General features: G+C 43.0%; 1 protein-coding gene across 14 annotated transcripts in view; it reads left to right on the plus strand.

Moving 5' to 3' along the window:
* TANC2 (tetratricopeptide repeat, ankyrin repeat and coiled-coil containing 2) overlaps positions 1-15,346 on the plus strand; it is a 693,994-nt gene that overhangs the window by 167,780 nt on the left and 510,868 nt on the right. For 2 of the 14 annotated variants that reach the window (XM_073325979.1, XM_073325980.1), the window contains exon 3: positions 13,719-13,798. The exons of 11 other annotated variants lie outside the window; for them this stretch is intronic. In XM_073325979.1, the coding sequence (XP_073182080.1) occupies positions 13,796-13,798 (3 nt within the window). In that variant the 5' untranslated portion in view covers positions 13,719-13,795. Of the gene's footprint in view, positions 1-13,718; positions 13,799-14,185; positions 14,324-15,346 lie in introns of all 14 variants that reach the window. One more of the 14 variants, XM_073325985.1, reaches the window with a different exon arrangement.

The raw sequence follows: 15,346 nt of genomic DNA on the forward strand, positions 1-15,346 counted from the left end.
ATTCATTCCAATTACCAATTTTAGTGGTTGTAAGCTGTGTGTCAGATTTCAATCTGATGGTGTCAAGAACAACAAAGTAACATTGCCATTTGTTCCTCAAAAATGGTTTGACTGTATTTCCCCAATTTAAATTAATGTGGAATGTCTCATCAGCAAGACAAGATCATCCTTCACAGTAAACTGTGAGTGTGTTTAAAATCAGGTACGTCCTGTTAATTGGTTTGCTTTTAGGACCTTCATAATCAGATGTTATTTCTGATATAATTATATTTACAAAATTTCACCTACTTGTGGTTAAACTTTGAGGTCCTGTGGGAATGAGCCATGAGGCAATTCTTAGTCTGAAAACCAGTCACCAACTGTGAAAGTTTGGCAAACCAAGGTCTAATAAGTCTAATTTATTTTATACCATGCCTAACACCATAGTAGTCAAGCACCTAAATATATGCTAATCTTGTTAGTGGTACGAAACTAGACTTTATTTAAAGTCTGTTTAAAATGGAAAAGTCAAAGGTTTATCATTAACAAATAATTATTTTTCTAAACTGCTAATATAGATAAATTGCAGTAGAGGGTTATTTTGGCATCAGCCATCCTTTATTTATAGGCATGCTTAGCAAGTTGACATATTCAAGCTTTCATATATTTTTGCTATGGATTTGTGACATTTATAACAACACCTAGTGTAGAGTGATTGGAAACCTTATTCAATAGCTAAAGGTTTTTACCCATGGGATAGTTGTTGGATTCTAACCAGAATTAATAAGTGAAACCTTTTTGAAATTACCATTCTAAAACTGTTATAAAAATTTGGTGAACTCTCAGCTTCTGAAAGTGATCTTTGCAGATTCGAGTAGTCCTTTTAGGCAATTTAGGGGTTGTCTAAGTGCTATCTGTCATTAAAAGAAACACCTATGTTTTAGTAGACTGTCATTTGAATTCAGGTACTGATAAAAATATCTCATATGAAAACTTGGAAAAATAATACATTTAAGTTTTTTTTAAACAAGCTTCATATAGAAAAGATTAGCAGTGTAGAGAAAGCATATGTGGAATACCATATGTTCTTTTTTCAGCATCATGTTCTTATTTTCATTCTAGTACAATATTTTGCTCTGGAGAGTTGTGTGAAAATTATAAAATGAATTTACTCAACTGACCTTTTAAAAGGATTGTTAATTATAGTGTTTATGGGCCCAATTTTCACTTGGTGTAAATTGGCATCATTCATTGAGTTAAATGGAAATATACTGATTTACACTAGATAAGTGTCTGGGTTCAGATGTTCAAATGTACCTTTTAGAGACAAAACTTTTATCTTTATATTAAAGTTGAGATTTCACTTCAGTTGAGATTCTTGGTAAAGTGTATGGTTTTTTTGAAAAAGGGAAGAGAAAACAGTCTACTCTGTTAAACATACGTGTACTATGAAAAATTTAGGCTGAAAAACTCCATCCACCAGTGCAAGAGATAATTATAAACAAAAGGACAAATCTCAGCATCATACTTCCTTACCCATTTTCAAAACTTTGTTTACTTTGTTTTTCTAATATAATAGTGTGTGCCCAGGATATTTGTGTTGATGAAGGATAGATCAAAAGAGAAAGCTACATGGATTCTTATTATGTGTAATATTAATATTTAATGTTCAAGTAAAATAAAAATTCAGCCTAGCTTGGGAAGAAACATGCAATGTTGTCTTGAAATAAATTAGCTTGTTTTTTTCACTTGGAAGAGGGAGCTTTTAGTCTACTGAGACTATCAGTGTGATGATGTCATTGCATTCATTTGTTATCCAGCTGTCCAGAGATTGTCTTGTATCTGTATTGTTAGAAAGATTAGCTAACTTACTGGCAGATAAGTCTATCTGAGCTAACAAAAAGACCATCCTCTGTCTCCTCATAATAATTCTTCTTTTAGCGTATCATAATTGCATTTCTTTAAAATTACCACTGTGTATCATAACGAGATTGGAAATTAAGCCATGAGGCAGCATTTAACTGAGTGAAAATTTCTGCTGTGTCTCATACTGATATGTTTTCTGAAGCTCTTCTCTAGCTTTCACGCTTACTGATTAGTCCTAATTCATGGATTTTTGAGTCCCTGCAACTTAGATGTCCTCCAGTCTTTTCTACTCTGTGCAGGGAGTGTTTCTTTCCTCCACAGAAGCATTTCAGGCTTTGCTTCTCAACTGCATATGAGCCAACATTATAGTTAAAGTTCAAAAGCACTGTCTCTATTTTAGGAGCAACATGAACTTCAGTTTTTTCATAAGAGGATTGTTCATCTATGTTACTACAACACCTCAGATTTGGGAAGAGATGTGGCAGAAGTTTGTGATTCATTGGGTTCTTTCTCCATGCGTCAGGGTCAGGCATGTGAATTAAAAGTTTTTGCTTACAGAAGTGTATTTCTAGCCATTCAGTGGGGGATAGCACCAGCAACTAAGCAGGAACAGGCTTCAAGGCATCTCCTCAGACTTCAGTTCACGTTGCTGAAGATTCATTAGCAGCCATCCAGATGCCTGTAGAAACTAAGATAAATGCAAAATCTTTATTAGTAAAGTTTGCAGGTGTCTCAGATCCAGTCGGGCACTCCCTGCTGCCCACACATCAGATTACTGCGAAGGGGATCTAAGCCTCTGGATGTCTGGGTTTCCACAGTGTTTAAGCCTCCCTCGGTTTCAGCAGGCTGCAGCACTGTTTCTTCCCTTTTCCTCTCTGGCATATTTCCTGGACACTTACTCTGTCTGCTACCCCTTTATGGAAATAGAGCTCCTAAACCCACCAGCACTGTCCCCCAAGGTACCCTAATTGCTTGAACACATAGAATCGGAGGACTTGAGAGGTCATCTAGTCCAGTTCCCTGTCTCGTGGCAGGACTAAGTATTACCTAGACCGTTCCTGACAGGTGTTTGTCTAACCTGCTCTTAAAAATCTCCAGTGATGGAGATTCCACAACCTTCGTAGGCAATTTATTTCAGTGCTTAACCACCCTGACAGTTAGGAAGTTTTTCCTAATGTCCAAACCTAAACCTCCTGTGCTGCAATTTAAGCCCATTGCTTCTTCTCCTATCCTCAGAAGTTTAGAACGACAATTTTTCTCCCTCCTCCTTGTAACAACCTTTTATGTACTTGAAAACTATTGTCATGTCTTCTCTCAGTCTCCTCTTTTCCAGTTTAAACAAACCCAATTTTTTTTCAATCTTCCCTCATAGGTCATGTTTTCTTGACCTTTAATTATTTTTGTTGCTATTCTCTGGACTCTCTCCAATTTGTCCACATCTTTACTGAAATGTGGCCCCCAGAACTGGACACTATACTCCAGTTGAGGCCTAATCAGCGCAGAGTAGAGCAGAAGTATTACTTCTTGTGTCTTGCTTAGAACACTCCTGCTAATACGTCCCAGAATTATGTTACCTTTTTTTGCAACAGCATTACACTATTGACTCATATTTTGCTCGTGGTCCATTGCTTTCCACTGCTTCACAAAACCTACTCTTTTCAGATGGAGAAGGAAGTATCTTTTCCTTTGAGAAAAGTTACTCTTTTGCATAACTTTTGTGTGGTCAAAGCACCGTCATTAACCTTAAGTGTTCCCCATTGTACACCTTCTGGAGTGTACCTGCTGTAGGTCCCGTCCACGATGGTGGATACAGATACATAGGCTTACCATGATGTAGCATTTTTATGGTAACTTCAGAATAACTTTGCAGTATCAATCAGAATTCATAAGTTGTATAGACAGAACCCTCAAATTATCACAGCTTGTGACACAAAAATTAAACTGGTAGATAATGACAAGGTCACATGAACTCTACAGACTGATCTAGATTGGTTGATAGGCTGGGGTGTCTTTGGACAAAACATCAGTTTTAATACATCCAAATGAAGTACAACTAGGAGCAAAGAACAAGAAACATTAGGATGGAGACTGTACCAGAAAGCAGTAACTCTGAAAAGGACTTAAGGGCCATGATGGATAACCAGCTGAACATGAATTCCCAGTGCGGTGCTAGAACTAAGAAGGCAAATGATCCTTGCATGTATATGCAGAGAAATACTGAATAGGGGTAGGGAAGTGGTGGTATATCTGCACACAGTATGTTGTGACCATTACTGGAATGCTATGTCCAGTTTTGGTGGACACAATATTCCAGTGTGAATCCATCTTTTTAAAGGGATGTTTGAAAAATTGGAAACAGTGCAGGAAGAAACAACATGAATGAATCAAGGAAAATCTGCATTGCAGTAAAAAAGTAAAGTAGCTCAATCTATCTAGCTTATCAGAGGGAAGGGCAAGAGGTTGACTTGATCATGATGCACTATTGTCTTGATATCTAATACCAGGGATAATGCATAACAAGATCCAATGGCTGGAAGCTGAAACAAGGAAAAGTCAAACTGGAAATAAGGCACATATTTTTAATGATAGTGCTAATTAGCTATTGGAACAACTTAACAAGTGATGTGCTGAATTTTCCATCACTTAGTCTTTTAATCAAGACTGAATTTCTTTCTAAAAGTTATGCTTTAGCTCAACCATAATTTATGAGCGTGATGCAGGGATTGTTGTATGGCTTGTGTTATGCAGGAGCTTGGGGTAGACTATAATATCAATGAATCTGTGAGATGAGCAGTTAGACTGAGCCAGTACTTTCCTTTACTTTGGTTCAGTCTCATCTTTCCTCAGTGAAGACACACACAGTTTGAATCACTAAGTTCAGGGTGGCTTCTTCTATGGCTTCATCAGTCTCCACTACAAGAGAGAGAGTATGTATATAGGTTAGGACAACGGACTCAAGAAACCTGGATTCAATTCCTAGCTTTACTGTAGGTTTCTTGTATAACCATGGACAAGTCACTTAGTGTGTCCCATGTCTCAGTTCCCTTTTTGTAAAATAGGAATAACGCTTCCCTGCGTGACAGGGTATTGAGAATAAAATCAGTTCATGACTGTCAGGTTTTTAAATACTATGGTGATAAATACCTCGATAATGGATTGGCTACTCAGACACTCCAGACACTCCAGAGTTCAGTATGATATAAATGCTGAGATAGATAATTCGAGGGTCTGTGTGTCTGAAACAGTGTCTGCAGATAAGTCCTGCAGAGCTAAGTTGGCAGCTCTCTTCTATCAAGGAAAAATTGTATTTGTGCAACAACTCATAAAATTTCAGCAGTGGCTGTGAAATAAAGACTTAGGGCTTGTCTACATGAACATATAGTACACAGTAAAGTTGGGTTTGACTCTACTGCTCACTAGTTTGCTGCAGACTAACTGCCTGTATGGAGCCTGCTGATGCACATTAACAGTTCTTTAATGCCCTTTGATCTGCTCCCAGTTCAAAGGGTATGTCTACACTATGAAATTAGATCGAATTTATAGAAGTCGTTTTTTTAGAAATCATTTTTATAGTCAATTGTGTGTGTCCCCACACAAAATGCTCTAAGTGCATTAAGTGCATTAACTTGGCGGAGTGCTTCCACAGTACCAATGCTAGTGTCAACTTCCAGAGCGTTGCACTTTGATTAGCTATCCCACAGTTCCCGCAGTCTCCACCACCCATTGGAATTCTGGGTTGAGATCCCAATGCCCAAGGGGGCAAAAACATTGTCGCGGGTGGTTCTGGGTACATGTCGTCAGGCCCTCTCTCCCTCCCTCCCTCCCTCCCTTCATGAAAGCAACGGCAGACAGTCATTTCACATCTTTTTTCCTGGGTTACCTGTGCAGACACCATACCATGGCAAGCATGGAGCCCGCTCAGCTCACTGTCACCGTACGTCTCCTGGGTGCTGGCAGATGCGGTATTGCATTGCTACACAGCAGCAGTTCATTGTCTTGTGGCAGCAGATGGTGCAATAGGCATGATAACCATTGTCATCATGTCCTAGGTACTCTTGGCCGCCTCGGTAAGGTTGGTCAGGAGTGCATAGGCAGACATGGGCACAGGGACTGAAATAGGAGTGACTCGACCAGGTCATTCCCTTTAGTCCTGCTGGCAGTTGTATTGCACCGTCTTATGGTGAGCAACCAGGAGATGAGGATGGCTGGCAGTCCTACTACACCATCTGCTGCAGCCAAAGATGTAAAAGATAGATGGAGTGGATCAAAATAAGAAATAGACCAGATTTGTTTTGTATTCATTTGCTCCCCGCTCCTTCCCTCCCTCCCTCCATGAAACCAATGGCCGACAATCGTTTTGGTGAGGTCTGTCAGGAGCACCTCGAAAAGTTTGATGGAGATTCAGTCCTGCCTGAAATACCGGTGGGAGGGATAGCTCAGTGGGATGAGCATTGGCCGGCTAAACGCAGGGTTTTGAGTTCAATCCTTGAGGGGTCCATTCTGTGTGACAGTTGTTTTTGTTTCTCCTTGATGTAAAGCCACCCCCTTTGTTGATTTTAATTCCCTGTAAGCCATGTTGTCTGTCGCCCCTCCCTCCGTCAGAGCAATGGCAGACAATCGTTCCACACCCTTTTTCTGTGCAGACGCCATACCATGGCAAGCATGGAGCCCGCTCAGATCACTTTGGCAATTAGGAGCACATTAAACACCACGCGCATTATCCAGCAGTATATGCAGCACCAGAACCTGGCAAAGCGAAACCGGGCGAGTAGGCGACGTCAGCACGGTGATGAGAGTGATGAGGACATGGACACAGACTTCTCTCAAAGCACGGCCCTGGCAATGTGGGCATCATGGTGCTAATGGGGCAGGTTCATGTGGTGGAACGCTGATTCTGGGCCCGGGAAACAAGAACAGACATGTAGGACCGCATAGTATTGCAGGTCAGGGATGATTCACAGTAGCTGCAAAACTTTCGCATGCGTAAGGGCACTTTCATGGAACTTTGTGACTTGCTTTCCCCTGCCCTGAGGCGCAAGAATACCAAGATGAGAGCAGCCCTCACAGTTGAGAAGCGAGTGGCAATAGCCCTGTGGAAGCTTGCAACGCCAGACAGCTACCGGTCAGTTGGGAATCAATTTGGAGTGGGTAAATCTACTGTGGGGGCTGCTGTGATGCAAGTAGCCAACGCAATCAAAGATCTGCTGCTGTCAAGGGTAGTGACTCTGGGAAATGTGCAGATCATAGTGGATAGCTTTGCTGCAATGGGATTTCCTAACTGTGGTGGGGCCATAGACGGAACACATATCCCTATCTTGGCACTGAAGCACCAAGCCGGCGAGTACATAAACCACAAGGGGTACTTTTCAATAGTGCTACAAGCACTGGTGGATCATAAGGGACGTTTCTCCAACATCAACATGGGATGGCCGGGAAAGGCACATGACGCTTGTGTCTTCAGGAACTCTGTTCTGTTTCAAAAGCTTCAGGAAGGGACTTTATTTCCAGAGCAGAAAATAACTGTTGGGGATGTTGAAATGCCTGTAGTTATCCTTGGGGACCCAGCCTACCCCTTAATGCCATGGCTCATGAAGCCATACACAGGCAGCCTGGACAGTAGTCTGGAGCTGTTCAGCTACAGGCTGAGCAAGTGCAGAATGGTGGTAGAATGTGCATTTGGATGTTTAAAAGCGTGCTTGCGCAGTTTACTGACTCGCTTAGACGTCAGCGAAACCCATTGTTATTACTGCTTGCTGTGCACTCCACAATATCTGTGAGAGTAAGGGGGAGACATTTATGGCGAGGTGGGAGGTTGAGGCAAATCGCCTAGCTGCTGGAACGCACAGCCAGACACCAGGGCGGTTAGAAGAGCACAGGAGGGTGCGGTGCGCATCAGAGAAGCTTTGAAAACCAGTTTCAGGAATGGCCAGGCTACGGTGTGAAAGTTCTGTTTGTTTCTCCTTGATGAAACCCGCCCACCCCTCCTTGGTTCACTCTACTTCCCTGTAAGGTAACCACCCTCTCCTCCCCCCTTCGATCACTGCTTGCAGAGGCAATAAAGTCATTGTTGCTTCACATTCATGCATTCTTTATTCATTCATCACACAAATAGGGGGATAACTGCCAAGGTAGCCAGGGAGGGGTGGTGGAGGAGGGAAGCACCGGGTGGGGTGGTGGAGGAGGGAAGGACAAGGCCCCACAGCACTTTAAAACTTACTGAATGCCAACCTTCTGTTGCTTGGGGAATCCTCTGGGGTGGAGTGGCTGGGTGGTCGGAGGCCCCCCCCACCACGTTCTTGGGCGTCTGGGTGAGGAGGCTATGGAACTTGGGGAGGAGGGCGGTTGGTTATACAGGGGCTGTAGCGGCAGTCTGTGCTCCACCGCCTTTCCTGCAGCTCAGCCATACGCTGGAGCATATTAGTTTGATCCTCCAGCAGCCACAGCATTGGCTCCTCTCATCATGCTGCTGCCACCTATCATCTTCAGTCCGCCTCTTACTCTCTTCAGCTCGCCGCCACTTGCATTCATTTTGTGCTTTCCTGCACTCTGACATTGGCTGCCTCCAGCCATTCGTCTGTGCTCTGTCAGTGTGGGAGGACAGCATTAGGTCAGAGAACATTTCATTGCGAGTGCGTTTTTTTCGCCTTCTAATCTTTGCTAGCCTCTGGGAAGGAGAAGATCCTGTGATCCTTGAAACACATGCAGCTGGTGGAGAAAAAAAAAGGGACAGTGATATTTAAAAAGACACATTTTATAGAACAATGGGTACACTCTTTCACGGTAAACCTTGCTGTTAACATTACATACATAGCACATGTGCTTTTGTTCCAAGGTCGTATTTTTCCTCCCCGCACCGTGTGGCTAACCCCTCCCCTCTCCCCCCACCATGTGGCTAAGAGTGGGGAACATTTCTGGTCAGCCACAGGCAAACAGCCCAGCAGGAACAGGCACCTCTGAATGTCCCCTTAAGAAAAGCACCCTATTTCAACCAGGTGACCATGAATGATATCACTCTCCTGAGGGTAACACAGAGAGATAAAGAACGGGCATTGTTTGAATGCCACCAAACATCCGCTGCAATGATTTGTTCTGCAATGATTCCCGACTACGTGCTACTGGCCTGGCGTGGTAAAGTGTCCTACCAAGGTGGACGGAATAAGGCTGCCCTCCCCAGAAACCTTTTGCAAAGGCTTTGGGAGTACATCTAGGAGAGCTTTATGGAGATGTCCCTGGAGGATTTCCACTCCATCCCCAGACACGTTAAGACTTTTCCAGTAGCTGTACTGGCCGCGAATGCCAGAGCAAATTAATCATTAAACACGCTTGCTTTTAAACCATGTAGACTATTCTTGCCAGCAAGTTAAAGCAGTATGGGCTGGATGAATGGACTATAAGGTGGGTAGAAAGTTGGCTAGATTGTCGGGCTCAACGGGTAGTGATCAATGGCTCCATGTCTAGTTGGCAGCCGGTATCAAGTGAAGTGCCCCAAGGGTCGGTCCTCGGGCTGGTTTTGTTCAATATCTTCATAAATGATCTGGAGGGTGGTGTGGATGGCTCCCTCAGCAAGTTTGCTGATGACACTAAACTGGGAGGAGTGGTAGATACGCTGGAAGGTAGGGATAGAATACAGAGGGACCTAGACAAATTGGAGGATTGGGCCAAAAGAAATCTGATGAGGTTCAATAAGGATAAGTGCAGGGTCCTGCACTTAGGACGGAAGAACCCAATGCACAGCTACAGACTAGGGACCGAATGGCTAGGCAGCAGTTCTGCGGAAAAGGACCTAGAGGTTACAGTGGACGAGAAGCTGGATATGAATCAACAGTGTGCCCTTGTTGCCAAGAAGGCCAATGGCATTTTGGGATGTATAAGTAGGGGCATTGCCAGCAGATCGAGGGACGTGATCGTTCCCCTCTATTCGACATTGGTGAGGCCTCATTTGGAGTACTGTGTCCAGTTTTGGGCCGCACACTACAAGAAGGATGTGGAAAAATTGGAAAGAGTCCAGTGGAGGGCAACAAAAAATATTAGGGGACTGGAACACATGATTTATGAGGAGAGGCTGAGGGACCTGGGATTGTTTAGTCTGCGGAAGAGAAGAATGAGGGGGGATTTGATAGCTGCTTTCAACTACCTGAGAGGTGGTTTCAGAGAGGATGGCTCTAGACTGTTCTCAGTGGTGGCGGATGACAGAACAAGGAGTAATGGTCTCAAGTTGCAGTGGGGGAGGTTTAGGTTGGATATTAGGAAAAACTTTTTCACTAGGAGGGTGGTGAAACACTGGAATGCTTTACCTAGGGAGGTGATGGAATCTCCTTCCTTAGAAGTTTTTAAGGTCAGGCTTGACAAAGCCGTGTCTGGGATGATTTAGTTGGGGATTGGTCCTGCTTTGAGCAGGGGGTTGGACTAGATGACCTCCTGAGGTCCCTTCCAACCCTGATATTCTATGATTTAAAAAGGTACACTCACCAGAGGTCCCTTCTCTGCCTGGTGGGTCTGGGAAGCAGCCTTGGGTGGGTTTGGGGGGTACTGGCTCCAGGTCCAGGGTGAGAAACAGTTCCTGGCTGTCGGGAAAACCAGTTTCTCCGCTTGCTTGCTGTGATCTATCTACAACCTCATCATCATCATCTTCCTCGTCCCGAAAACCTGCTTCCTTGTTGCCTCCCTCTCCATTGATAGAGTCAAAGCACAAGGTTGGGATAGTGGTGGCTGAACCCCCTAAAATGGCATGCCGCTCATCATAGAAGCGGCATGTTTGGGACTCTGACCCGGAGTTGCTGTTTGCCTCTCTGGTTTTCTGGTAGGCTTGCCTCAGCTCCTTAAGTTTCACGTGGCACTGCTTCGGGTCCCTGTTATGGCCTCTGTCCTTCATGCCCTGGGAGATTTTGACAAATGTTTTGGCATTTCGAAAACTGGAAAGGAGTTCTGATAGCACGGATTCCTCTCCCCATACAGCGATCAGATCCCATACCTCCTGTTCGGTCCATGCTGGAATTCTTCTGTGATTCTGGGACTCCATTATGGTCACCTCTGCTGATGAGCTCTGCACTCACCTGCAGCTTGCCATGCTGGCCAAACAGGAAATGAGATTCAAAAGTTCACGGCCTTTTCCTGTCTACCTGGCCAGTGCATCTGAGTTGAGAGTGCTGTCCAGAGTGGTCACAATGGATCACTCTGGGATAGCTCCCGGAGGCCAATACCGTCGAATTACATCCACACTACCCCAAATTCGACCAGGCAAGGCCTAATCCCCTTGTCAGGGGTGGAGTAAAGAAATGGATTTTAAGAGCCTTTTAAGTCGAAAAAAAGGGCTTCGTCGTGTGGACGGGTGCAGGGTTAAATCGATTTAACGCTGCTAAATTCGACCTCAACTCATAGTGTAGACCAGGGCAAAGATGACTAGATCAAAGCACATTAATAAACTGTTAATGTGTGTCTATAGGTTCCACATGGACACTTAGTATACACTTAATATACACTTAGTATAGTCTGGATAGTTTACCAGTGGGTTTCCTTTATTAGGGGGCTTTTTTGTGCTCTGCTGTTCCTGCCATTTGGGTTCCAGTACCCAGTGCCGGGGCATGCCTTGGTCCCCAGGCTTCAAGCCCTGGAATGCCCGCAAGAAACCACTGCCAGTTAATGACCTGCACTCCAGGTGCTTGAAGTGACTAGGAAAGGCTCTTGTCAAAGACAGGATCCAAATTGCACAGTTCTGGGTACAAGGGGAGCTGGCGGGAAAGAGGGGGGAGAGCAAAGCATCCACTGGCTGGAATACTATGATTCATTGAGGTCTCAGAGCACCGTTTCTTTCATGTATAACAGACTTGTTCTGTTTCTGGCAGACATATCTGATGAGGTTTTCATAAATAAATTAGGAAGAAAACAGACAGCCCTACTTCAGAGAAAATCAACTTCTCTAGTCTTGGGTAGATCAAAGTTTCCTATATGAATTGGCCATCAAGGGAGAGATGAACACCAAGGTGTTTACATGGCAGAAGTTGGATTAAACAGAACGGAACCTACATCCAAAAGTGTCCTCATTCATTGTAAGCCAGTTTGCTGGACTGGTGATCTGGAAAAAGCAGTAAAGAACATTGGGGTCTCTCCATGTATCTGGATCTTGGATGCAAGGTGATGAGTATGGTTTGTTGAAGAGCTGGGCTAGATTTCTGTTGTATGAGTTTCCACTTCTACACAAGACCAAGCAATAATAGGAAAAAAAGAGCAGTACATAAGAAGGGCTCCTAAGCACTATGGTAATACAAATAACTAATAATAATAGAATAATGTTAGTGATACTGTTTATGCCATTGTGGCTGAGGAGACTATGGTTCTAAGGCCTGATTAACCTAGCACTGGACCCTCCAATATCCCTTCCTGATACAGAATGACAGCAATTGCAAAAAACATTCCTCCATCCAAGACTAGAGAGGTTCAGAATAGATATTTGGATGATTTGCTTATCACTCTCATGGACTCTAGAAAGAAGGCAACAAATACAATTTATTTTACTGTCTGATTTAAAGTCCATAGTTAAACTACTATGTTAAAAAGGTAAAACATGGTCTTGAGTTTCTCCAGTAGGGACTTAATTGGGTGTATAAGAGTGTTTAAGAAAAAAATTTATCCCCAGATCCTTTTCTAAAGTACTACTGCCTAGCTAGTTATTCCTGCAGGCACACACACCCCATGCAGTTCCTGTCCAATGGGAACTGTGAAGCCAGCGCTCTGGGAGGAGGGAGCCCACAGAGCTGCCTGGCCACGCCTCTGCGTAGCAGCTGAACGAGGGGGATGTCGCCGCTTCCGGGGAGTCCCCCAGGTAAGCACTGCCCAGAGCCCACCTCACCCCATCCCGAGCCCCAACCCCCTGCCCCTCCCACACCCAAACTCTGGTTCTTCTTGGGGGGAGGAGCATGAGAATGCGGGGGCCCGAGACTGCCCCAGCAGCAGCCAGTGAGCCTTGTGCAGGGGCTGCCTGATTTGCCCTTGAGCCAGGCGCACCAGTCGCAGAAGTCGTTTTCAGTTGACAAACTCGCAACCTTATCCATAATTAAAAGATGATCTTGCTTTCCTTCCTGAAGGCACACTGCTATGAAAATCCCATTGTATCAGATCTAGCGCCAAAAAAAAAAAAAAAAAAGGAAAACGTATCCAATCTTTCCTGAACATTTCCATTCTTTGAGTAATAAGACCCACAGATCTCTCCCTCCCTGGGGACAAATGGATCATCCAGAATAATGATGGAAATTGATATCTAAAGATTTGGAATTATTTCATGAAGGGGGAATTCTCATTGCTCTGCAGTAGTAGGAATTGTGTGCTTTTTCTTCAAAGTATAGTTAACAGAAACTCTAATTTAGGAGAGTAGGATAGAATTATCCTTGTTGTAGAAGTTGTCTGAACTTGAGAGAACTTGATGTGGTGGACCATTCACCTGCTGTCCATTATTGACAGGTTTAGTTCTGCCCCCAAACTGTAAGGCAACTGAAGTAACACTGTAATGGGTCTGTGGACTTTGTTACTCAAAGAAAAGAAATGTTCAGGAACACATGGATAAATATTCCTGTTCCTGCCTTTTGATGAAAATTTGCGTTGAAGAGATTGATTTTCCCACCTTCCGGCAGAAAAAAATAAAATTTGACTCCTATGCTGCTTAACTGCTCTGTGACACTTCAACTTTATTAGAACTAGAAGTGCTGCTCCATGCTTATCCTAAATGACTTCAAATATGTGTATTACCTAAGAAAGTTCAGTCATGAATTCCATGTCAATACAATTGTTTTACTCACAGCCACAGTGTAGCTCTTAGGAAGTCTTTCTTGGAAAGCTGAATCTAAAAAGGTGTGTTCTTTGCCCTTTTTTTCCTGCCACAGACAGAATCTTTATAAAAACTGTCCAGAATGTTGTTTAATTTGACATCAAACAGGAGGTCTGCTTGTATCCAAAATAAATGGTATGTCAAAATTGTTTTCTTCTTACATTTTCTAGTTTCATTGTAATTTGAGAGTCAAATTAGAGTTTAAGCAATTTGACTTGTAGCAGCAAACACTGGCCAGCCTCAAGTCATTTCTACCTGTTGAGATTAGTGAAACAGCCACTAAAAATCCATTCAATACATGTACAAAACATATTTCTGCCTTCACGTTGTAGTATGAAAAAAGAGTTGTGAAAAGTTTTTTGTCTTTTCTATCTTTTATCAAGGGTGCCACTGTCTCTAATTGTTGATGTGTTATTGCTATTATCAGTAATATACTTTGTTACTATAAACGTTTTTTGATATAGGGTTGCAACATGTACACATTTCTTATCTAAGTTTAAGCATTCTATTTCTTTTATTAAGACATCTCTCCAGCACTCTAATCTCTACTCCACATATAAGAATATTTATCTTTAGAGGAATTGAAGTTTTCTACGTGTAACTGATGTTAACTGAAGGTGAAACCCATAAGTCATTGATTAACTTCATCTGAAGAGCTGGGTAGGAATAACATTTTCTAAACATTGTATTGAAAAAATAATAGAGGCTTTGATGCAGTGTCCTTGTACTCGGTATGTGTCATCATTTGTAAAAGTAAATTTCACAAATTGCTTCTCTGGAACAATTTTTTAAAATTTTTTTTAAATTTTAAATTTTTTAAATTTTAAAAAATTATTACAGTAGTGCCAATCAAGAATGGGGTCCCATTGTACTAGGTACTGTACAAATGTAGAATGAGAGAGTCCTACCCCAAAGTGCTTACCCTCTAAATAGACAAAGTAGATAAAGGATAAGGGGGAAAGGCTGTAACGTACAAAAAGGGGAATTGTTTTAAAATACAATGTTAGTGCTACTATTTCTTTTTAAAATGTTTAAATGTTCTGAATGTGGTTTAGTGAGGAGTTGATTAGCTAGATGGAAAAAATAAGGAAGGGTGAGAGGACACAGAAGGAATATGCTGGTGAGAAGAAGGAAAGGAAGGAGTGAGGCTGAGGTGAAGAGATTGAGGGAGAGGGCAGACTGGAAACTATAGAAAACAGCCTTGAGAAATAGTCAGCATCTGATCGTCCCTGCTTATGTGCAGCTGATCTGCTGGCTTCATTCTCTGACTGTCTTCACCCTTCCGTTTCTTTCTCCTTGGCCACCTAGGCGGGTGTCACAAGGATCTTAGTGTCCCCAAAGGGATTTCTGCATCTCCCATGCATGGTTCTGAGTCCAAGGGGACCTGGTGGGGAAGGGATAGCCTTGGCTCCCCCCACCCCCCAGTGCTGCAGTACTTGGCTTAAACTGTTTCTGCTTCTAATTACTACATTAATTAAATACTTGGAAGAAATTAAACTGCTTCTGCTTCTAATTAGTATATTAATTGAATACTCTGAAGGATTCTTACTCTCTATTTCTACCCCCTGGTTCCATAGTGCTGTTCGAAGACACAGACAAGGCATTCCCTCCTCCAAGATAAAAGCCTTGAAAGTGCATGAATGCAGAAATGGAAAGATGAAAATCTTCCGCCTTTGTTTCTGG

The sequence above is a fragment of the Lepidochelys kempii genome, chromosome 27, assembly GCF_965140265.1.
Source record: "Lepidochelys kempii isolate rLepKem1 chromosome 27, rLepKem1.hap2, whole genome shotgun sequence".
In the NCBI taxonomy this organism is placed as follows: Eukaryota; Metazoa; Chordata; order Testudines; family Cheloniidae; genus Lepidochelys; species Lepidochelys kempii.